This window comes from Schistocerca nitens, chromosome 2 (genome assembly GCF_023898315.1).
Source record: "Schistocerca nitens isolate TAMUIC-IGC-003100 chromosome 2, iqSchNite1.1, whole genome shotgun sequence".
NCBI classification, from domain to species: domain Eukaryota; kingdom Metazoa; phylum Arthropoda; class Insecta; order Orthoptera; family Acrididae; genus Schistocerca; species Schistocerca nitens.
Genome location: NC_064615.1, coordinates 1,066,646,588 through 1,066,672,957, shown reverse-complemented (window position 1 = coordinate 1,066,672,957; position 26,370 = coordinate 1,066,646,588). Strand labels below are relative to the sequence as shown.

The window sequence follows — 26,370 nt, the reverse complement described above, 5'->3', positions numbered from 1 at the left end:
TAAACTCAGTCGCCAAAAATAACAAACCAAAAGAGGTAGCTGTCTCAGCAAATGATTTTAACAATTTTTGTATACAGTCAGTTAGGGATATTCAGAAAAAAATCATTAAACCCGCGGAAATTATTGCTCAAATGATGGAAAATTGTAATTTGAGGATTAGGCATGACAGACATAATTTTGTGTTCTCTGAAGTGATGCAGCAGGAGGTTTTAAATATTGTAAATAAGTTTAAGTCTTCGAGCAGTGCCGATATATACAGCATATCCTGTAAGATATTGAAAAATGTTATTGAATGCATTGTCGGCCCTCTAACTTATGTTATAAATAAGTGTCTGACACAGGGAATTTTCCCCAATGTACCAAAGTTATGTAGAGTTGTTCATGTGTATAAGAATGGAGATGGAAAATGTCCATGTAGTTACCGCCCTGTATCCCTCATGCCTGTTTTTTCTAAAGTATTAGAAACTGTTATGTATAACCAAATGAGTAACTTTCTAGATAATAATTCTGTTATTTCCAATGAGCAATTTGGTTTTAGGAAAAATAGATCGACCACTCATGCCATTGATTCGCTTGTTTAAAAGGTTCTCCAGGTATTTGAAACAATCAGAAATAAGGTATCTCTTAAGCTGAAAAACATGAACTGTGTTTTATTTTCATTTAATAAGAAACCGTTTGCTCTGAACCATTTTGATGCTTCACTGATGGTATTTTCTGTTATATTTTGTAACAATTCAATGTCAGGGTCATTGTTGATAAAGGTTATATCATCAGCATATAAGATTGAATGGGAACTTACATTAGATGGTAAATCATTAACCATAATCAGAAAAAGCAGTGGGCCAAGCACTGAGCCCTGAGGCACACCACACAGGACATCGGCTAAATTGGATCTATCTTCATTAATACAAACAATCTGTTTACTGTGCTCCAAAAAAGACCTAAGAATACCCAAGCCACTGTTTTCAAAACCTAAAATCTCTAAATTATGGAGTTTGCTCTGGTCACCTTTTGTGATCTGAGTAAAGCATTTGATTGTGTGAACCACAAGTTACTTCTGTATTCTGAATTTTTCCTGTATTTTGTACTTGTACATTCTGATTGATTTGGTTGTACTACCTCACTTTATAGGGTGATACAGCCAATAGTTTATCGATTAACAATTTGAGTTTACATTTATATTATTCATAGAGCATCTACTTGAATGAGTAAGTTGATAACAACACATATCACAGAGAAAAGTTTCATGTAAAGAATGACATACATACAATTAACCTTGAAATGCTTATTCCCTACATTTTCTGAATTTCAGTTACAGTGGTCAGAAATTACCAATAGTTGACCATACAGTTCCACAAAATGCCCATAGTCCAGTAATTGATCAATATGCAAAAATAAAATCACCTGACATTAAATTGATAATTACATCTGGGAACTTAATTCTAACACACTTACATGAATTATTAACATACTGAACAATTTTTTTCAATGAAATAAAACAATATAACATAGTAGCCTACACACAACAGTAAATTATACATAAGTCTGCTCAGTTTCATTCCAGTTTTCCAATATCAACAGGATGTTGAAACCTGTAACGCAGCCTCCTGTAGAGATAATAGAGGGTTCTGGAAGTATTGCTAAAATCTGTGAAGAGTGAACAGTGCTTATATCATCTTCATCAATCTCAAACAGTGTATTTCTTTCATCGCAGCTTTTCAAACCCATTACCTCAATGTCCTCTTCTGTGGTAACTCTTTGAACAGTGCGCAGAAATTTATACTTATTATTCTTTTGGCCTAGAAACAAGATCAAAGCAAAATCTCCTTCTTTAAATGCAGGCCTTCCAATGCCATGTCTCTTCCCAATGGTAGCAAGGTTTTTATTACCGTCAGACTCATTTTCTGATGTGTCTTCATGAGGACTCCATTCATCACTGATGGATTCTGACTCTGAACTGTCGTTTCTTACAGGTTTCTTTTTTGGTGGTTTTTCCTTCTCAGCCTCTGGCATCAGTTTCCTTCCTTTTTCTTTTTTTCTCATTCGCCTGTTTTGCCATTTTACATTGTTCTATTCTAGCTCGTTTGGCAGCTTCTGTGTTGGCTTTTAGTTCTTCCTTTGATTTGTTCCAGTCTAGCCACTATTTGGATGTTGTTGCATATGGTATGAACTCTCTTTTCCTTCCAGCTTTTATAGGGGTTTCAATAGGCCAAGTAATATGATTAGCAAAATGTGGACTGATTCTGTTTTTCTGAGATGATTGTGATGAATGGCGTTTTGGAGTGTCTGCTTCAGGGTTGACTGGATGTGAAGAGGGCTGAGGAGGATCTGAACTGTCATTTTCTTGTACTGAATCTTGATCTCCTGACTTTTCATTATGACATGTGGATGATTCATCTTCTGAGTCAGAAGATATTTTGCTGTTAGTACACACCTGAGGATCTCCTGCTGGATTTTCTGATGTGGGGATGGATTGTTCTGTACTACATAAATGCAGAGCTGGCGTGTTAGTATCTGTAGTTTTATTTGTTGAAGGTGATTTACAAGTAGCACGAATTTTATACCAAACCTGAAACAGTTCTTCTGCTCCTGGATCACCTTCCCATCCATTTTTCTCTGCTGCACCGAATTCTTCTGCTCTACCTCTCTTCATTAAAGATTCAAAATGCAAAAGATGTTCAACACCAAATGATGATGGTTTTATTGCATAACCACACGTTATCACAGGTGCACAATGTCTAGATTTGCTGAACGTACATCTGGGATAGTCCACTGCATAAGGATCATAAGGGAAAAGACCACACTTCCTGAAACCATTTTTCACTGTTTCAGGAGTAGCCTTTTCATTGAAACCAGTCTCAAGCAATGGGCAAATACAGTTTTTGTTACAACTTTGTTACCAGTTTAGTGTTTCCAATTATGTACAGCATCTCTCCATCCAGATTTCAGGGGAGGAAATATTGCCACATCAGCTGGTTGAAGCACATGAGTCGCATTTGGACACATTGCAAATTGTATTATCCCATTTTTGGCACAAAACTTATCAACTTTATATGATGTATGAGATTTGTACCCATCTACCAATAAAATAACAGGAAATTTGACTCTCTATTTCTTCAGCCATGGAAGGAAAATGTTGGCAATGTATTCAAAGTAGAGGGCTCCTGTCATCCAGCCTTGTTTTGACCGCCCAACGCCTCATTCACTGTTCAAATTATCGGATATGTCCCTTGAAATTTTCTGTAGTGGAAACACGACCATTGGGGGTGCAGCGTCTCTAGCAGCATTGAAATTTGTCTTTACAGTAATGGCCTCCTTTTCATTGCCACTTTTGACTTAATGCAGATTGTCAAAAGAAATTGGACCCAGAACTTTCCCAGTTTTAGGACATGTTTCAAATCCTGTTTCATCTACATTATAAATTCTTTCTGGTTCATTTAAAATGTCCAAATTATTAACCTGTTGAAGATGCTGATTAAGTTCATTGAACCACTGTCTGATATTTTCCTCAGTAGCTGCTGCTCTGGCAGTATTTATGCTCTCAGCATGCCGTTCTGATTGCATTTCATGAATGACTTAAACCATTTTTCACCAGGCCTTCCATCTTTGAATGGTGTAGTTCTTCCAACTGCCAAAACAATGTCACTCACAGTTTCATACAGCGTCGTTCGCTGTATAGGAAAGCCTTTTTTAGCGTTGGCATGGATTCAGCTACCGTAACCAGTAAATTCTCTTCAGCCTCTGTCAAAACTTAACTTGGTCCCACATTACGCTGCATAGGTACTTTTCCTTTAATTTTATTATTTAGCGTAGTAAATGAAATATCAAAACGTTTTGCAGCTTTCCTCATACTACTGCCACCTGCTTGAACTGCTACTGCACATTTTAAGTCGTCCTCAGAATACTTAAAAAATTCTTTTTTCGACTTATATTCTTTTGGAACCATTTATTAATTCAGTCTGCAGATTTCACTCCTGTAAATACAGGGATGAAATTAATGACTAATAAAAATTTTGTTTGTATGCCTCAATACTTGTTGGTTGATCACATGTAAACTAGTAGATGATCACCCCGATCAACTACTGGGAGCCATATAAATTTCACATTTCCATCAGTATGGGACAGAAGAAAGGAATGCCTACTTGGTCCATGGTTAAAAGCAACTCTTTGTGACAACATTCTAAAAATTACCAGTAATTGATCATTATGACCAACTACTGGAAAACATGCTTTCATGCACTCCAGTAGTTGGTATCCCCCCCCCCCCCCCCTTATAAACGACTGAAGCAATAATTTACACTTCCTTTATGATAAATGATACAATCAATCATTCATAATGAGTTATCTGTTAACACAGTTCATCATATTTCAGTATTTAGTATTTGTGTCAATAAATATCTGTATCACTGTAACCCACCTTACAATTAGTCTAGACGCTCTGACTCTCCACTTCTCAGCACAGCACAAAAGGAAAGATTTTCTCAAAGCTATCAGTTCCCTCCAATTGCTGTAACAATAGAAGAAACAGGTTTGCCAACATACGTTCTTTATAATTATGCTCTTACATTTTTAAAAGTGTCAGTGCTGCCAACTCCTATAATTTAAAGATTAGAATGAAACTGACCAACTACTGGGTGATGATCAACTACTGGCTGGGGCACCCTATATTGTATCTCCTCTCTATTGACTATTTATAAAACTATTGTAATATTGTACTTATAACTCCTGCATATAATTTTGTTTATATGTTGTAATTTGACGTTGTCTATTGCTTCTGTAAGCGTAACGACAATAAAATCTTATTTATTATTATTATTATTATCACATACAGCGAAAGTGAGGCCACTCTGCCGCCAATCGAGAGGCGTCACCGAAGTTGCACGTGAATACACCCAAATTCCTGTGACACCACTTTTAGCCATTCCAAAAAAAAAGACGGCCATGTTCTGAAGTGAATTCTCATGCTATAGATTTTTCATGGAGGTATAATAATTATACTTCCTGGAGATTTTTCCAGTCATAAAATCGGCGATATCAGCCAGCGATTTTACTGCAACCAGGCAATGAAAAAAATCATAATGGTGTCGTTGACAGTTGTCACTACTGTAGTAGAATAATTTAGTAAACAATTGAATGTAATGTTTTGTGAATGAAATGAGCCCACTGTGTTTTGTGTACAGTGACATTATTTAACAATAAAACATCCACGAAGAATGACATGAAGCAGCACTATACGTGAGCTCTCGGTGAATGTTTTGGAAATATCGTAATGCGGTGGAGGTATTGTATCCGAGTTCTGCAAGTGATCTGATACCGTAATGCGGTGCCGGTATTGTATGTGAGTTTTGCAAGTGATCTGTTACGAAATGGCAGCATTGTTGAAGAAGCGGGCACTTGCTGAGTACAGCCAGGTTATACAGGTAACTACAACACTTTTATAATCATAACTTCGCGGTAATGTTAGTAAAATACAGAACGCTTTCGGGCGTATCCAAAAGCGATTCCTTGTTTGAGTGACATTCCATTGTAGCCTTGGATACTTCACCGTTGGTGATGAGCGGAGACTGACAAAACGATGACAAAGAATATAAGAGTTATAATCCTACCAATTTTCTTGTATGGTACACTTTTAAGCGCCTGCCGAAGGTAACCGTGGGCCTCGTCATTAACATGTTCGTTACTGTTGAGACAAATTAATAACACGGTCTTTGTAACTTCATTTACTTATTTATTTTTGATCCAACATCAAGTGGATCCAAAAAAAATTTGTGCCAGTCTTCTGGATAAGTCACAGCCTTAATTACTAGTTACATATTATCTACACAAATTTTTCCAAATTTAGTTGAGACAACAATGTTACATATATGGACAATACGTAAAAACAATTTGCTATTGCAATATATAGATGAAGAAATTTACAGTTTATGACACAGTCTAAGATCTGAGATTCATATATTTTTAGAAAGGGGGTCTTCCGTCATATGAGTGTATTAAATCTGGAAACTCCTCAGTTGAATATGTAGGATTGTTTAGGAGCCATAATTTTAACTTCTTTTATAGTTCTGTAATGGGCAATTTGGAGATATTAGGGTGGAAGCAATTCAATAGTTTTATGCCTGCACATAGTTCTGCCCTAAAGCTGCACACTATTTCAGTTCTTCTACTAAGTAGATTTGCTGGGGGTTATCTGCATAAAATTTCTTCATTTTCATGTGAAATATCTCACCAGTTAAATATATCCTCATTGTTTTTGAACAACTACCAGCCCAAGCCATCCAATTAAAGTAGGCACTAGTGAGGCACATTGTCTCATTATACCTGCTCTGTATGGAGACTCAGTGTAAATTTTCAAACATTCAGCTTGTTTCTAAGCAGCAACTACTGAAAACATTGTTGGATGTCTAATTTGTAGTAGACTCATCAGCATTTTTATGTCCTTTTGTTTTTTGCCAATGTGGATCGTAAGGAGCAACTGAGATTAGCACTTAGTTTTCTGGATGTGTAGGTGGTGGGTTTTTCATTTGCAAAATGGGTTTTTCATAACCTAATTTGGATGCACTGTAGTGATAATATTTCAAAGTATCAGCACTGGCTGTGTCTTTTAGTCACCAGAGACATGTGTCACATGCAGTAATTGCATCAAATAGAGCACACAGTTAATACAAATGCTGATAGTATGTTTATTATCCAAACACATGTGAGTATAGATTTAGCCAGGCTGCCTCCTGAACTAAGAATACTCCTTTTTACATTCCTCACAGAATTTCCTTTAGTGATCCTAGCATTATATCCAGTAAACACCTACAATGTCCCAGAATCTGGAGTATATCTAAAATTACACCACAAATACTGCCAAGAAGTTTGAATAGAACCCAGAATTGCATCTTGCCAGTCAGCAAATCCAGCCACTGGACTGCACAAGACATTGCAAATGCTGTGGCATTTTAAATTTCCCGTTATGCCTTCAGAACATTGACAGTTAAAAATTACAGAAGTTATTTAATAGTGTCTGTTTTTTCGGACACATGTCTGAAAGAACAGACACCATTATTCGATCCAGCAGCCAGCAAGATGACCAATGCTCTCTCCAGCACAGATGCACACCAGGCTCAAACTCTTACGGCAATCGGCAAAACACCACAAGTAATGAGGATAATGGGCCAGGGCACTACATTTGTAGTGTGTGGGTAAGTTGAGAATTTGGGTCTGATGGGAGGTGTGCTAGGGTATTCTGTGCAGTTGCAGTGACCACTGATTTTGCCTATGTTCTTTATTTATTAACTCATCTCTAAGATTAGTGAATTTTTATGCCAATTGTCATTATGTTGGTTTTGTAATTTCATTTTGATATTCTGCACACATTTTTAGAACACATAGTGTGTATAAATGTAAGTAATGGAGTAAAGGTTGGGAAGCATATATGACTTGTCACAAGCTGGAGCTGATAACCCGAGAAGAATTCATCACTTTTTGTACTGCTACACATACTCAAGCTTCGTGCATGTAATATGATTGTGATGTCATCATTTAACACACAGTAAGTACATAAACCATGTTGAGATGGGGTGGCTTGTGGTATGGATACAGATAACTGTATCATGGGTGCACTCACAACAGAGGAGTATGTATGGAGAGGCCAGACTAACCCATTGTTCCTGAAGAGGAGCAGCAGCCTTTTCATCAGGAGTAACAGTCTGGATGACTTGACTGATCTGGCCATGTAACATTAGCTAACATAGCCATAATGTGCTGGTACTGCGACTGTATGAAAACAAGGGGAAACTACAGCCATTATTTTTTCTGGTTAGGTCATGCAGCCCAGCTGTATGGCTTAATGCAGATGGCATCCTCCTGAGTAAAATATTTTGGAGATAACATAGCCTGTAATTTGAATATCCAGGTGGGGACTACTCAGGAGGACTTTGTCATCAAGAAAAACAAAACTAGCGTTCTATGGGGCGGGTTGTGGAATGTTAGATCTCTTAATCCTATACTTAGGTTATAGAATATAAAAAGGAAATGGATAGACTGAAGTTGAACATAATAGAAATTAGTGAATATGGTGGCAGGAAGAACATGACTTCTGGCCATGTCAGTATTGGGTTATCAACATAAATAGGGTTAATACAGGAGTATGCATAATAATGAATAAGATAATGGAAATGCAGGTACCCTACTATCAACAGCATGATGAATATATTATTATAGCAACGATAGACACAAAACCAGCACCCACCACAATTTTGCAAGTTTATACGCCAACTAGTTTACACGATGAAGAGATTGAAAGATTATACAGTGAGATAAAGGAAAGTATTCAGGCAGTTAAGGGAGATGAAAATGTAATTGTGATGGGGGACTGAAATTCAGTAGTAGGAAGAGTAAGAGAAGGAAAAATAGGAGGAGAACATGGACTAGGAAAAAAGTATGAAAGAGGAAGCTGCTTGGTAGAATTTTGCAGAGAGAATAGTGTAATCATCACTAACACATCACCGAGCGAGGTGGCGCAGTGGTTAGCACAATGGAGTCGTATTCGGGAGGACAACGGTTCAAACCTGCGTCCAGCCGTGCTGATTTAGGTTTTCTGTGATTTTTCTAAATCGCTTCAGGCAAATGCCGGAATGGTTCCTCTGAAAGGTCATGGCCAGCTTCCTTCCCTGTCCTTCCCTAATCCGATGGGACCAATGACGTCGCTGTTTGATCTCTTCCTCCACATCAACGTACCAGCTAACACATAATTTAAGAATCGGTAAAGAAGGTTGTATGCAAGGAAGAGACCTGCTGACACTGAAAGACTTCATACTTTTTGTATTATGATAAGACCAAGACATTTCTGGGAGCATGTGTATCCTCTGATCACAATTTATTGTTTATGAAATTCAGATTAAAAGCAAAAAAATTGTAAAAAGCTGTAAAGATTAAGGCAAAGGGATCTGGATAAATCGAAGAAACCAGAAGTATCTGAGAGTTTTAGAGTGAGTATTCGACAACATTGGACTGAAATGGGGGGAAAGAATACAGTAGAAGACAAGCGAGTTGCTGTGAGAGATAAAATAGGGAAGGCAGTAGAAGATCACAGAGGTAAAAATGTAAAGCCTAGTAGAAATCTGTGGAAAACACAGAACATACTGAATTTGATTGTTGGGGAAAAAAATAATAATAATAATACAGCAAATGAAGGAGTCAAAAGGAAATATTGTCAAAGAAATGAGACTGACAGGTAATGCAGAATGGCTATGCAGGAATGGCAAGAGCACAAATACAAGGCTCTAGAATTATTCATGGCTACAGGAAAGATAGATTCCACCAATAGGAAAATTAAAGAAGTCTTTGAAGAAAAGAAAAGCAATCCAGTACTGATCAAAGAATGGAAAGCTGAAAGGTGGGGCGAATATACAGATTCCCTATAAGGGAAACAAGCTTGAGGACAATATTATAGAAGGGGAGGGGAAAATGGATGAAATTGAGATGAAAGATATACTACTGCAAGAAGAATTTGACAGAGTGCTAAAAAACATAAGTAGAAAAAGGCCGCTATAGTAGAAGACATTCTGTAAGACCTACTAATAGCCTTGGCAGTGCCAGTCATTACAAAACTGTTCCACCTGGTGAGCAAGATACATGACTGAGGGGAAAATAATGTAATAATTCCAAAAATGATAGAAGCTGATTTCGAGGAATCAAGCAAAATTTGTGATTGGATTGAGGAGTTTTTTGTTAGGTAGTACGCAGCAAATTATCTCGGATGGAGAGTCATTGACATGTGTAGATGTAACTTTGAGTGTGCCCACGAAAGTGTGTTGGGTCCCTTGCTGTTCATCTCGTATATTAATGACCTTTTGGAAAGTATTAATTGTAACCTCAGACTTTCTGCAGATGATACAGTTATCTTTGATGAATTACAGTCTGAAAGAAGATCCAGAAATATTCAGTATGTTTTCAAAGTGGTGCAAAGGTTGACAACTTGCTTTAAATGTTCAGAAATATAAATTTGTGACTTCACAGAATGAAAATACTTAGTGTACTATGACTATAATACCAACGAGTCATTGTTCTAAATGGTCGACTCATACAAGTAGCTGTGTGTAAACTGAACTGTCAGACTCTGTTATAGATAGACATGAGCTATCCTGAGAAAGTCTACTTACAAAGCTTCAAGAACTGGCTTTAAATGACAACTATGAATATACTACAAACCCATACGTATTGCCCCCCTAAGGATTGTGGTTTGCAGAGTATGGATGAAGATGTAGTTCAGTTTGGATTCTGGAGAAATGCAGGAATATATGAAGCAATACTGTTCCAGTGGCTTAGCTTGTACGACAAGTTAAAGAAAGGCAATCCTACATTCATAGTATTCGTAGATTTAGAGAAAGTTTTTCGCAATGCTGCCTGCCTCCATAGCGAGTTATCAGTGCAGCTGAATGCCGTTCAGAGGACATGGGTTTGATTCCCTGTACTGCCAGAGATTTTTCCTTGGTGGGAGGACTGGGGCACTCAGCTTCATAATGCCAGTTGAGGAGCTACTGGACCAAGTAGTATCAGCTCCAGGTCATGAAAGCTCCAGGTCATGAAATCTGACAGTGACCGGGAGGGTGGTGTGCTGATCCCATGCTCCTCCATACAACATCTAGGTGATGTCTTTGGCAAAGGAAGACACGGCAGTCAGTCAGTACTGATGAGCTATCCACAGCCTGTGGATGGAGGTTCCCCCCTCCCCGCACTGACGATTGGGCTACATGCTTTGTCATTTTGAAGGTAGCGGGGATAAAATAAAAGAGTGAAAGGTTATTTACGACCTGCACAGAAACCACAATGCACTTATAAGAGTTGAAGACATGAAATGGAAGTAGTGATTGAGAAGGGAGTGGTACAGGTTTATGGCCTGTACAGTGAGCAAGCTGTGAAGGAATCAAAGAAGAAATTTGAAAAGGAAATTGAAGTTCAGGGAAAAGAAATGAAAATATTAAGGTTTGTCAAAGCATTTCTGAAGAAGAGAAATTTGTTAACATCTAATGCAAATTCAAGTGTTAGGAAGTTTTTGCTGAAGATATTTTTCTGGAATGTTGCATTGTACAGAATTGAAATGTGGATGAATAGCAGCATGTAAAATGTGATACTGTAAAAGAATGCTGAAGAGTAGATGGGTAGATCAAATAACTAATGAGGAATATGTGTGCACAGGAAAGACTAGTGTGGTGAGCAGCATCAACCCAGTCTTTATCCTTAAGACCACAACCACAATCAGAGCAGCTAACATACACATTAACTAGATGGTCACCATATATTACTGTAGTCATCAAGGGAAGGGGCATAGACCAAATATTCAGGATGAATGTGACCATCCCAATTAAGATTTTTTGTAGTTTCCTGGAATAGCATTGGGTCAATACTAGGATGGTTCCTTAAACAAACTGTGGTCAGTTCCAACACCCTGCTCCTCCAACTGAACTAGTGCTCTGGCTTTAGTGAGACTGGCATCAATGAAACATTTTTCTTCTGTTCTCAACGTCCTCTAACCTGCAGTATGTGCTCATTGTATTTTTGAAAGAAAAACACATAGAAAATGGAACCAAGGAATCGCTTCCATGTGCTGGGCTAAATAACTAAAAAAAAAGAAAAATCTGCCACCTCTGACAGTTCTGGTTTTGTTGAAGAATTTTAAAGTGAAATTTCAAGTCAGTTTGTTTATTCTCTGTTCACAGGCATTGACTTTAGTACAATTAGCAATACAGTATTCTCTGTAGTTTTCCATGTGGAGTTTATAAAACTATCCATGCAGGCTGCTCACTGAATAGCTGCTCTGTTTACTATTGCACTATCTTCGATGAAAACTATCCTTATTGGACTCACACCTAGAAAATATTGCACAAACGAGAGATAATCATCATATTTAAATTTTTGAACACATTTCCTTTCAGATTCTAAAAGTCGATATATTTTGTGTGTTCTGGTCAATACAGTTCTAAGCAGACCAAGTACTTTGAAGACTTTTTAAATGATTATGCACTATCACATACAGGTAATTGTCAGATGCTGATAAATGTGTCCTTTCTTGCCAGGGAGAGCTTGGATATTCCAGCGAAATGTAGCATTGAATTGCTGCATGTAGATTTTGCACCTCATATCTTGAAGCAACATCAGGAATTATTGAGATTGTCTGGAGGTGACCTTCCTCTCGTTATACTCTAAATTCTGTATTTAGGTGCCACACATTTGGCAACAGAGAGAACAGAATATGAGAAGTAATCATAAAGTTTAAATTATCATAAAAAATTACGTAATTAACTTTTACTTTGGTTACAGGTATATGTATACAGTCTTGGTACACGTTGAAAATCCTGTGCCACAGCATCATAGCATGTTCCAAAAAGGGGGGAAGGGTGTAAAATCCACTGATGAAGGGGATATGGGATGTGCCTTCTTGCTCTGGCCCTCTAGCACTGGTCTGTGGTATTTGGGTGTGGGCATTTTAGACTGTATCAGGACTGCAGATGTGTGTACCTGCACACAAACAAAGAAGTTAATTACATAGCTTTGTTTTTTCAGGCGATAATTAAAACTCTATGGCTGCACCTTGTACATTCCATTAAGAAGAGGATTATAGTAGTGCATACTGTTTCCTTACAATTCCTTGTGTCATTTGTGAAATACAAATTATGTTAGTTATAACATGAAGAGTAAAGGTAACAACTCATCATGTAGCTGGGGCATTGATTAGTTGACAGGGACATAAACAAAACTGAAAACACTGCTGATCTTTCAATCTCTACTTTTAGAATTGACTAGAGAAGGAAAAAGTTCGGAGTGCTGCAGATGTAAAGAGAGAAATTAATGTTGATGTGTGGTGGTACCTTCCATCCTATTATTTCTGTCCATAGTTATCTTGTCATATATGGAATTAGCATTACTTTGTGCCATTAACCAATTTGTGAAAGACGAGGAGACATAAATTTTAAAGGAGACTAAAAAAGTTCAACAGTGGGAGTTCATTTCTGAAGATATTTTATTTGCTTATCTTTGTCCATAGTTTAAATGAATTTCAGTTTGAACGAGTGACTGCAGAAAATATCACCAAAACCACTGGAGCTTTATCCAAAGGAGTTCATTTATTTGTTTTATAAATCATGACCAGAAAAAATGAAACCGGGTCATCCTTTGCTGTGATATGACTACTGTGTAATGATGATGAGCTGTCCCCCACTGATCACCATATGAAGACTAATCACATTTTTTTATTATCTTGTGTTTTTAGGAACAGCCTAAACCATTAAAAAAATTACGACTAGCAAAGAAGATCACTCCAGGAAGTTCTGCAGCTGCCTATGTTGGTCTGTTGGAGAAGAGTAAAACCAGTAATGATGCATTGCAGATTTTGTTGAGAATATCTGACTCCCAGAAATTTCAGGTAAGTGATTATACTTCACACAAATTTGGAAAAAAAATAATAATAATTAAAAAGTGAAGTCATAAAGTTTCCACTTTACAGTGACGGCTCTGAATTTTGCTGATTGGGTAGAATTTGTAGATGTACTCACATAGTCTGTATGAAGCTTTTTCACCATAGCAAAATTGTAATTTAAGAAATATACGACTGCTGTAAAAGTCACAAAAAGAAAGTGGCAGAATTTAGTTGCAATGGTGAGGAGACTGGAAGAGTGGTGAGGAGACTGGAAGCTTGAGATCTGCTTATACTTAGTTGTTTTGTTAAAAAAAGGTCAATGGGAAGTATGATAAGTGATTTTGTTAGTATCAAAACATGAGACATAAATGGCCACATCTTTTGACTGCTCTGCCTTACTATCTTACATTTGTTGCTCTGCTAAGGAACAATAGACCTTAGTATGCGACATAAATTTCAGCTTGGTGCATCTACCCGTTCCTCAGAAAAAGAGGTCTTCATAGACTGACGGATGGGAAGACAGATGGATAACAAATGACCAAAAAAATTTTTTTTTCACATGTAATTACAAATCAACAATTTTTGGATTGTTTCTTTGCTTGTATTGTGAAACCATGCTTTTTGCCAAATTCCACGATTCTAGTGGAAAGGAAAGTATCTTATAGTTTTGATGAGTGAGTGTGCAAATATTAAAATACATGATATAATTGACTGTTATCTTTTGTTTGCATTGACTTAGAAGCTTCAATGTTTAACCCCAACAAGGAACGTAGACCTTAATATGTTACGTCAATTTCGACTTGATATTTCTACCCATTCTGAGAAAAAGGGCTTTTAAGAGACAGACAGACACATAGAGAACAGAGTGATCCTATAAGGGCTCTGTTTCTACTGACTGAGGTACGGAACCCTAAAAAGTGAGCCATCATCAGAAAATTCTCAAATCCACCGCTCCCATGGATATAGCAATCTTTTGGTTGTTGGTTTGTCCAAGATTACAGGCCCGTCATTTCATTTTATGTTTGAGATGATATTTAAATTTATAAACAATTAACAAAATCATCTTGTAATCTATTATCCAGTACAAAAATAAAGACATTTTGCTCCACTTACATCTGGCATAGTCAGTGTAGCCACAGTACTATTTAATAAAAATCAAATTACCAGAATCGCAAACTATCTCTACACACTCCAGAGATGTCCACAACTGTCAACCTTCAGCTGAAGCAACTCCTTTTATTGTAGTGGTTTGTACCGTCTCTCCTGTGGTATCGGAAATGTCCAACATCATGATTACTAAGGGTATTACGAATAAAATTAATATCTCTGTAATTTGCAAAAACATTGAATGCAAATTTTCTGTATGATATTGTTGATCAAAATAGTACTCGGGGCTCCTCACAGATTGCTGGTTGTGTTTACGTAAAAATCATCTAAACTAATAATAAAATTGTAAACCGATGTATCTATCTTTGAACGCACGTTAATCTCCAAATTAGATGGATTCGTATAGGGTTTTCACTGGTAACTTCATTGTAGCTTGGGGCAATGTATAGACTTTGCTTCGTCAAAACTAGATCACAGAAAAAAAGACATTGTAATTTAAAGTTTTACTAAAATTTTCTTGTGTCTCTGTTAAAACACGCTAATCTCCAAAACTACTAGACAAATTTTCATGGGTTTTCTCAAAATCAGATCACAGGAAAAACAGAAAGCCATACATATTATAAAAATGTATGTGTGCATATTTGTGTGTATGTATGTTTGTTCCACATGTCCTCCAAAACTACTGAACTGACTTCAACGAGAATTGGTATGCATATCACGTACTACCTGGAGAGAATCGCTGTTGAGGTAAGAACTACCTGCCTATTAGAGGAATGGGGGTGGAAAAGAAATGTAGGCCAAGGCGCACAAATGACCAATATTGTATTCATCCAGTATTTGAGAACGAGTTACTTGCAACAATCTTTATATATAATTTCAAACCTTTACAAAACTTTTTCTCACCAACACACCCCACAAAATGAAGGTACGAAAGAAGTTGATCCCATACTACATTTTCCTGCTCATTTTCACATCAGGCGTTACACCGAACAGGAGGAGAACCGGCATTAGTGAGCTACCTAGAGGGACCACTACCAGTCATTTTGACCAGTGAAGATTTTTTTCTTTGTTTTCAGTTTCACTTCTTAAGTTATTTTCTATAGAAAGTATATTTAATTAAATACAAAAGGTCGAAATAAAGAATATGTTGTAAGTGCAAAAAAACAATTATACAAGTACATTTTTTATCTGTATGACTTGCACTCAGTCAAAGCCACAAACCGGTCATAAACCTATATTTGGTACAAAAAATAAAAAAAATGGACACAAATTGCTGTAGCAATAATGAGAAAATAGCATTTTTTTTCTCTCTATGACACCTTTTCAACCAAAGCCACCATCTTCATCAAAACACTGTACACATGTATTGAACACTTCCAGCACATGAACTACATATGAATTTCTTGCATTGCACACACAGATTTTTAGTTTTGTTCGAACTTTTACATTCTCCTGTCTGGCAGGTCTTTTGTACCTGTACCTTACATATTTCAGTGATTGCAATGAATGTATGAGTAGCTACTTTCTTTGATCGTAAATACACAGAAAGAGTTCTTCCACTAATTTGAAAAGAAACATTCCTTGGCTGACATTTTCTCCTGTTGTCTCTCTGTAGAGGATCCAGGCATTGATTCTAGCGAGATCTAGGATGTTGAAAATCAAGTGCATAGGCCATCTGTGGCAGCCAAACTGGTTAGTGTAAAGACGAGTCATTTGGTCCAGAATATCAGCTCTAAATTTAGTGGAATTGTAGCTGTTCTCACTTTCAGGGAGTTTCTTCTGTGTTTGTTTGTCTGCTGCAACTGACTATTGCCTTGTTCTGCTTTGTGGGGCTGATATTCCGTGTCATCTTTATAATCTTTGTCAACTGTATCATCCAACTCATGACATTCAAAAATACCTCCCCCTTCAGAATATTCTTCTGGTAAACTATTCACGTAATTCAGTAATTCTTCATCTGAACAAAAACATTGTCGCATCATAACAATGAGGAGAAGTGCTAAACTTCTGCTGAAGACAACAGCATACTGACAGAGAACAGCACTCTTCCACTAAATAAATTTAAATATAAAGAGAGTGAGGACAGGTACGAGATCACAACAATAAAAACAAAATCAGTCAAGTGGCTGAAAAAATCCATTGTTGCACCTTTACAAGCATGAAATGTAAAAAATATATCATTCACCAGAATGACTGGCTGCAGTCCTTTAAGGTAATAGTGTCTACAATTTGTTCAGTTTTTGTAATAGTCATTTGTCTTTTACAGAAATTACAAACCACCAAGGCACATTAATAGTCATGAAAAATAACGACCATAAATTAAAATGTACGCTATTTATTAAATGTTCAACACTCACTGGTCAGATTGATTGGTACGGTCCTTCTAGTGTTAATTTATTACTTCTTTACCACTTACTGTATTCAAGACACATTTCACAGACAGTATTCATATATATTCATAAAGGTGGGAATTTAAGGAGATGGGACCTGGATAAACTGAAAGAACCAGAGGTTGTACAGAGTTTCAGGGAGAGCATAAGGGAACAATTGACAGGAATGGGGGAAAGACGTACAGTAGAAGAAGAATGGGTAGCTCTGAGGGATGAAGTAGTGAAGGCAGCAGAGGATCAAGAGGGCTAGTAGAAATCCTGGGGTAACAGAAGAAATATTGAACTTAATTGACGAAAGGAGAAAATATAAAAATGCAGTAGATGAAGCAGGCAAAACGGAATACAGACGTCTCAAAAATGAGATAGACAGGAAGTGCAAAATGGCTAAGCAGGGATGTCTAGAGGACAAATGTAAGGATGTAGAGGCTTGTCTCACTAGGGGTAAGACAGATACTGCCTACAAGAAAATTAAAGAGACCTTTGGACAAAAGAGAACCACTTGTATGAATATCAAGAGCTCAGATGGAAACCCAGTTCTAAGCAAAGAAGGGAAAGCAGAAAGGTGGAAGGAGTATGTAGAGGGTCTATACAAGGGCGATGTACTTGAGGACAATATTATGGAAATGGAAGAGGATGTAGATGAAGATGAAATGGGAGATACAATACTGCGTGAAGAGTTTGACAGAGCACTGAAAGACCTGGGTTGAAACAAGGCCCCGGGAGTAGACAACATTCCATTAGAACTACTGATGGCCTTGGGAGAGCCAGTCCTGACAAAACTCTACCATCTGGTGAGCAAGATGTATGAGACAGGCGAAATACCCTCAGACTTCAAGAAGAATATAATAATTCCAATCCCAAAGAAAGCAGGTGTTGACAGATGTGAAAATTACCGAACTATCAGTTTAATAAGTCACAGCTGCAAAATACTAATGCGAATTCTTTACAGACGAATGGAAAAACTGGTAGAAGCCGACCTTGGGGAAGATCAGTTTGGATTCCGTAGAAATGTTTGAACACGTGAGGCAATACTGACCTTACGACTTATCTTAGAAGAAAGATTAAGGAAAGGCAAACCTACGTTTCTAGCATTTGTAGACTTAGAGAAAGCTTTTGACAATGTTGACTGGAATACTCTCTTTCAAATTCTGAAGGTGGTAGGGGTAAAATACAGGGAGCGAAAGGCTATTTACAGTTTGTACAGAAACCAGATGGCAGTTATAAGAGTTGAGGGGCATGAAAGGGAAGAAGTGGTTGGGAATGGAGTGAGACAGGGTTGTAGCCTCTCCCCGATGTTTTTCAATCTATATATTGAGCAAACAGTAAAGGAAACAAAAGAAAAATTTGGAGTAGGTATTAAAATCCATGGAGAAAAGAAATAAAAACTTTGAGGTTTGCCGATGACTTTGTAATTCTATCAGAGACAGCAAAGGACTTGGAAGAGCAATTGAACGGAATGGACAGTGTCTTGAAAAGAGGATATAAGATGAACATCAACAAAAGCAAAACGAGGATAATGGAATGTAGTCAAATTAAATCGGGTGATGCTGAGGGAATTAGATTAGGAAATGAGACACTTAAAGTAGTAAAGGAGTTTTGCTATTTGGGGAGAAAAATAACTGATGATGGTCAAAGTAGAGAGGATATAAAATGTAGACTGGCAATGGGAAGGAAAGCGTTTCTGAAGAAGAGAAATTTGTTAACATCGAGTATAGATTTAAGTGTCAGGAAGTCGTTTCTGAAAGTATTTGTATGGAGTGCAGCCATGCATGGAAGTAAAACATGGACGATAAATAGTTTCGACAAGAAGAGAATAGAAGCTTTTGAAATGTGATGCTACAGAAGAATGCTGAAGATTAGATTGGTAGATCACATAACTAATGAGGAGGTATTGAATAGAATTGGGGAGAAGAGAAGTTTGTGGCACAACTTGACTAGAAGAACAGATCGGTTGGTAGGACATGTTCTGAGGGATCAAGGGATCACCAATTTAGTATTGGAGGGCAGTGTGGAGGGTAAAAATCGTAGAGGGAGACCAAGAGATGAATACACTAAGCAGATTGAGAAGGATGTGGGTTGCAGTAAGTACTGGGAGATGAAGAAGCTTGCACAGGATAGGGTAGCATGGAGAGCTGCATCAAACCAGTCTCAGGACTGAAGACCACAACAACAACAACATCATTCATATATACCAGATGTCACCAAACTTTTTCATGGTGGCCTGGGTAACTGACAAAATAACGAGCGTGTGCCCCACCAAGGTTCTGTACTATAGCTAGATACAATAATTTAAAACTGAAAATGGTAAGCTTAAGTCACATAGCAGCCAGTCCTGCTATTCCGAAAATAATATTTAATATCCCTTTTTGTTCTAAGTATAATATTTAGGTTTAAATTGTTTCACATCATCTTGTGTTCTATACATTTTATGAAGCATATTTAAGTACCAGTAGCGGGCCAGATGAACTGATGTCATGGGCCGGATCTGGCCAGCGGGCCTTAGTTTGGTGACCCCTGATACATACCACAGAATGCACCTGCAAAATTATATGATTGTACAACATGCAGATCGGGTACACAACATCAAAAATACTGAGATAGGCCTATGTGAAGAACTGCCACATCACGTATGACCTTTTAATTTATTATTACTAATCCACTGAACCGATTTCAGTGAAATTTGATAATCAGATAGGTTAAGTCCTGAAAAAGTCCATAGCCTACTTTAGAAAGTGTGTAGCAGAAGGTACTACATGTTGTTTTGAAGAATATTATGTGAATTAAGGAAAAACATATACTGTTTACTGCTTGAAAAAACTTTACTTTTTGACTTTTGAACTTTATCATATGTGTGAAAATACTCCTGTTGGTTGACATGTGCTGTGTGATACTATTCAGAATAATGAATACAATGTTTGTACAATATTCAATGTTTTTAATCTGTACTTCTACATTGTGTTATGCGCGCAATCCATTATTTGAGAACAAGAGCACTGAATGACTTGCAACAAACTTTGCACAATTTCAAACCTTTCAAAACTTTTTCTCACTTACAACCCCAACAAAATGGTGAAAGGAAAAAAGTGTTACATTCTCACTGTTCACGCAGTAAAATTGTTGCATCAGGCATGACATGATGATGTTTAATTTTATTACTTCTTTGCTACTAACTCTATGCGCAATACATTTAGCAGACGACATTCACATATGCCGCTGAATGTTCCAGGTGATCAAAAAGTCAGCATACGTCAGTGACTGCGCATGACAATCGTGTATGAAAGGAGCTGTAATGAGAGAGAGAATCAGATGCGCCAGCAGTTGCAGCATTTTGACGCTACTTGAAAAGGGGCTTTTAGTGAATCTGTATTATCAGAATGGGGAATGTGCTAGTTCAGCGTTACGATCCTATCGCTATAGGAAGGGGATTCGAACGGGTAAAGGTCTGTTGACAAATGCAGCTGTGGCGAGAACGATTTCGAAGTTCGAAGCCACGGGTTGTTTAGACGATAGACCCCATAGTGGCCAACCGAGCACAAGGCGTAATGCTGCTGAGACAGTTCAGAAAGAAATGGAGACTGTAGCAGGTTCATCTATGCATGGGGAAGTCAGCGCTCGTGCAGTTGCACGTCGCACCGGCATTCCATACATTACTGTTTGGTTGGCACTTAGGCGTACCCTCCGATGCTATCCGTGCAAAATCCATCGGCATCATGAACTGTTACCTGGTGATTTAGTGAAGTGGAGGAAATTTGCGGTGTGGGCATTTCAAAAGATGGCGGAAGATGACGATTGGTTGAGTAACGTTTTGTGGACCAATGAAGCTCATTTCACGCTCCGAGGGTCTGTCAACGCCCACAACTGCAGAATTTGGGCTACCGAAAATCCTAGAACTGTCGTGGAAATTCCATTGCACGATGAGAAAGTCACAGTATGGGTTGGATTTGCCACATCTACCATTATTGGACCTTTTTTCTTCAAGGAAATGCGTGATTCTGGTTTTGTAACTGCTACCGTGACAGGTGAGAGGTACACCGATATGTTACAGAATCACATCATCCCCAGCCTGGCTGATAAACACCTGCTGGAATGTACGATGTTTATGCAGGATGGCGCTCCACCCCATATTGCTAGACGCGTGAAAGATCTCTTGCGCGTGTCATTTGGTGATGATCGTGTGCTCAGCCACCACTTTCGTCATGCTTGGCCTCCTAGGTCCCCAGATCTCAGTCCGTGTGATTATTTGCTTTGGGGTTACCTGAAGTCGCAAGTGTATCGTGATTGACCGACATCTCTAGGGATGCTGAAAGACAACATCCGACGCCAGTGCCTCACCATAACTCCGGACATGCTTTACAGTGCTGTTCACAACATTATTCCTCGACTCCAGCTATTGTTGAGGAATGATGGTGGACATATTGAGCATTTCCTGTAAAGAACATCATCTTTGCTTTGTCTTACTGTGTTATGCTAATTATTGCTATTCTGATCAGATGAAGCGCCATCTGTCGGACATTTTTTGAGCTTCTGTATTTTTTTGGTTCTAATAAAACCTCATGTCATCCCAAGCATGTGTGTTAATTTGTACCTCTCTATCTACATTATTCCGTGATTTATTCAGTTTTCAAATTTATACTAACTTTTTGATCACCCGGTACATAAAAAATTATACCATTGTATGATGCAGGGGGGGGGGGGGGGGGGAGACGGAGATGGACAGAGAAAGTGAAGAGGAGATGGACAGAAAGAAGACAGAGCAGCGAGGGGGCAGGAGAACATGGACTACTATAATTGAAATAAATAAATACCCGGGCAACACCGGACATTCAGCTGGTGTTTGTAATATGTTGCTTCAGACGGGTTAACAGGGGGATAAAAGTTTGAGAAACACAAAGAAATGAAATTACAATAAAAATTTCAAAATCAATATATGCTTCATGTATATATCAGAAGATTGCATTCTAATCATATATTACATATCTGAACTTGGATTTTTCCAGGGGAACTTTTCTTGCAAACTTTCATTGCATTTGTTTAAGTATTTTTAATTAATTGATATAAATGCAGACATTGTTGTTTTGTGAAATGAATTTACTGTATTGAGTATTTTGATATTGTACATCGAAAGTGATCCTACAGTTACTTCGGAAACTTTCAAAGAAACTGTCAAAAAATAAGTTGAGTAGTGCTCTCATATCATGCTTCACAGAAGTAATTCATGGGCACTTCTCTCTGCAAAAGCTGTTATGTTAGTCTGAACAAGAGTTGCCATAGCGGCTCTCATTTCCAATACATGTTAAATGCTAAGGATAATTTCTAAAATAGAAACTAATTATGGACACTTCCTTGCATCATATGAAGAAAGCTGATAAAATAAATACTAGTAAAAGGATCAACATTGAAAGAGAGGAGTAATTTCGAACAGCTTTTTATAGTAGCCGAAAGTGACTTACGTAACTACTGTTACATTTTCAAACAGCTTTTTATAGTAGCCAAAAGTGACTTATGTAACTACTGTTACATGAAAATTTGAGTTATGCTGAGCAGTGTACCTTCCTTCTGACTGGGTGGGGGTAAGGAGGAGGCTGGGGCGGGGAGAGGGAGGGATTGTATAGTAGGGGTGGTGAACAGTGAGGTGCTGCAGGTTAGATGGAGGGCAGGGGAATGGTGGAGGGGAGGGGGGGGGGGTAGTGGAGAAGGAGAGAAGTAAAAAAAACTGCATATGTTGGTGGAATGGTGGCTGTGTAGTGCTGGAATGGGAACAGGGAAGGAGCTGGAGGGTGAGGACAGTGACTAACGAAGGTTGAGGCCAGGAGGGTTACGGGAACATAGGATGTATTGCAGGGAAAGTTCCCACCTGTTCAGTTCAGAAAAGCTGGTGTTGGTGGGAAGGATCCATATTGGCACAGGCTACACTGGGGTATGGCTTTGGGCACCTTCATGGCAACATCCTGTGCCAACCTATTCATGGGCCATCTAGAGGTTTTTCATGGGCCATCTAGAGGAATCCTTTCTAAACACCCCAAATCCTAAACACCTCACCTGGTTCAGATTCATTGATGACATCTTTGCGATCTGGATCGAGGGTGAGGACATGCTATCCACAGTCCTCCAGAACCTGAACAACTTCTCTCCCATTTTGCATCATCTGGTCATACTCAATCAAACAAGCCACCTTCCTAGATGTTGACCTCCACCTCAAAGATGGCTACATCAGTACCTCCATCCATATCAAACGTACTAACCACAAGCAATACCTCCTCTTTGATAGCTGCCACCTGTTCCATACCAACAAGTCCCTTCCTACAGCCTAGCGACCTGCAATCATCGCATCTGCAGTGATGAGCGGTCCCTCTCGAAATATAGTAAGGCTCTCACTAAAGCCTTCACAAACCTTAATTATTTTCTCAACCTTGTACAAAAACAAATCTCCCGTGCCTCATCTTTCCAGTCTCCACCACCTCCTGAAGTCCCATTGTCCGGCCACAGGGAGCATTCCCCTCATAACTCAGTACCACCCATAACTGGATCAACTGAATTACATTCTCCGCCTGGGCTTCGACTGCCTCTCATTGTGCCCTGAAATGAGAAATGTCCTGTCTGCTATTCTTCCTACCCCTCCCACAGTGGTATTCCGCCATCCACCGAACCTACACGATATACTCATCCATCCTTACACAACCCCAGCTCCCAATCCCTTATGTCATGGCTCATACCCCTGGCAAGATCTGACCCATACATCCTTTGACCACCACCTACTCCAGTCCGTTCACAAGCATCACCTGTCCCATCAAAGGCAGGGTAACCTGTGAAACCAGTCATGTGATCTATAAGCTAAGCTGCAACCACTGTACTTCATCCTATGTGGGCATGACAACTAACAAGCTGTCTGTCCGCACGAATGGCGACCGACAAACTGTGGCCAAGAAACAAGTGGACCACCCTGTTGCTGAGCATGCTGCTAAACATGACATTTCAGTGACTGCTTCACAGCATGTGTCACATGGATCCTTCTCACCAACACCAGCTTTTCTGAATAGCGCAGGTGGGAACTTTCCCTGCAATACACCTTATGTTCCTGCAACCATCCTGGCCTCAACCTTTGTTAATCACTGGCCTCACCCTCCAGTCCCTTCCCTGTTCCCATTCCTGCACTACACAGCCATCATTCCACCATCACATGCAGTCTTTTTACTTCTCTCCTTCTCTGCTACTCCCCCCCCCCCCGCCCCCTTCCGCCATCCCCCTGCCCTCCGTATAACCTGTGGCACCTCACTGTCCACCACCCCAACCATACTATCCCTCCCTCTCCCTGCTTCAGTCTCCTCCTTACCCTCACCCAATCGCCATTCCCATCATGCACTGGTGCTGCTACTCGCAGTGTGGTTTCAGTTGCCTGAGACTGCAGTCGTGTGTGAGTTGCGTTTGTGTGTGTGTGTGTGTGTGTGTGTGTGTGTGTGTGTGAAAAGTCTATTTTTAACGAAGGCCTTACTGGCTGAAAGCTTTATATGTGACAGTTTTTTTTTATTGTGACTATCTGCCACACAGCATCTTTGCTACATGGTGAGAAGCAACTTTCCTTTTCATAATATTGTTACAATCCACCTTGGATTTTCTATTGATCGATTATTACTTACTGTAATAAAGGTGTATTCTAACTCCGGTGTCTCCAGATTACTTTTTCTGGTGACTAGATTGCGGTAAAAGGATTGATTTGAGATTATGCATCAGCACCCGTTATATGATACCAAACAATACAGATCTCAGGGTTTTTGTGACTGCCCTTAGACCGCAGAATTATTTCCATGTTTGTCAAAGAATGGGACGCAATCATCTGTTTTCCCCATTTATGTGGTATTAACATCCATCTAAATTCATTGTCAATTTGTATTCATGAGTGCAGTAGGCCAAGATAGGTTGTGCATTGATAACAGCAAACCTTTGCAAATGCAGCAATGAACAACAAAAATGTAATTTATGTAAGAGGGAAAATAGCGAGAAATCTTCACAGTCTTGATCACTCACCATCTGTGAGCATACATTCTGTGTTCACTTATTGCTATTTGTGTGACACTTTCTCTGTCAAGATGATTATGATGATTAATGTGGGGCACATAGAAGTTCGGTACAGTAAAATAAATTGAAAAGTTAATGTCGATAACATGGTTGTCTCTCGGATATTCCATTCAAGATGAAACTGAATAGGGACGAGATAAATATGCTAGGTACCTTTCATTTTATAGTGGGCAATGGGTTACAGTATGCAGAAATTGATCTGTGAGTACAAAATATGAGAAAATCACAAATGAAAGAGTTCCTTTTTTGTGTTAAGGCTGAGACACAAATTTGTTTTTCAGTATGTATTCGAGGAAATAGTAATTAAGACATATTCAGTGAGCACTTGACAGATAAGTGTTAGTAATTGCTTGGTTTTCTATAAATTACATTAGGGAGAGCTTAGAAACATCAGGTGTCTGAACTTTTGCTTATATGGCTCTATTTTTATGAAAAGTGAATTTTATAGTATTTTTGTAGTCCAGTTCATTGATGAAACTCAAAATGGGAACATTGTATGTGGTATGTACATTATAGATGGGATAGCAGTGCATATTACATGACTAGAATTCTTTGGCTAGTATTTATTTCATTTAAGTGCTTTAGCTGACCCATTGGCTTACATTTATTTCGTCAGTTTTTTGTGTGTTAAATACATTAATCACTGAGCTGTGGAATGTTTTAAACATTTGACTTTCACTTATTGCCACCATCTACTGGTGTTAATTTAGTACTATTGAAACAGTGGAACAAGTCACCTGCTCAACAATAGCATAGCAGCTTTTTGTTATAAGAAATTCTGTTCAGTTTCTGTTCAGGTCAGCATTTTACATATTTTCCATAGTTTTCTTGAATATCAGAATTGTTCTTTAAGAACAGGTTTTGTAAATGATTTCAATTTTTCAATAGTTGTACTAAAGTAATTGCTGTTGTTTGATTGAACAACAACTTGGTAACTTGTAGTATCAGTATATTGTGTAGTGCTACATAAGTAAACTTTCAGTGCTTAAACAACATATAGTATGGATGAGATCCTGATATTTTATTTTCATTTATTACAGATTGTTATTGTGTGATTGGAGTAGCAATTTAATATTCTACATGCAATTTAGGAAATATAATTTTATTTCTATAAACCTCTGTGCACATTCAGTAACAAGTCATTCTTTTTCACTACAGGAGAAAGATTTACCAGACACAATAAAGAAGCTTGCTGAGCATTTCCAGAGAGAGCAAGAATCTGTTGTGAGAGCTAAAGTTTTATCTTTGCTTGGTGATATTGGGAAAGAGTCAGGTGCAGATGTACAGGTGAGTATGTCCGTGGCTACATTTACTTGATTGTATGTTTGCATTCTTTCTTTGCAATGTAAAATCTGAAATAGGTGCAGGAAACCATAAGAATCTTAGTTTACTTTTAAT

General features: G+C 38.3%; 1 protein-coding gene across 1 annotated transcript in view; it reads left to right on the top strand.

Moving 5' to 3' along the window:
• Positions 1-5,133: 5,133 nt before the first annotated feature.
• The window catches only part of LOC126237447 (integrator complex subunit 4), a 113,392-nt gene continuing 92,155 nt past the window's right edge, over positions 5,134-26,370 (top strand). Inside the window, exons 1-3 of the mRNA XM_049947576.1 lie at positions 5,134-5,420; positions 13,256-13,408; positions 26,131-26,259. Coding sequence (XP_049803533.1) covers positions 5,367-5,420; positions 13,256-13,408; positions 26,131-26,259 — 336 coding nt within the window. The 5' untranslated portion in view covers positions 5,134-5,366. The remainder of the gene's footprint in view (positions 5,421-13,255; positions 13,409-26,130; positions 26,260-26,370) is intronic.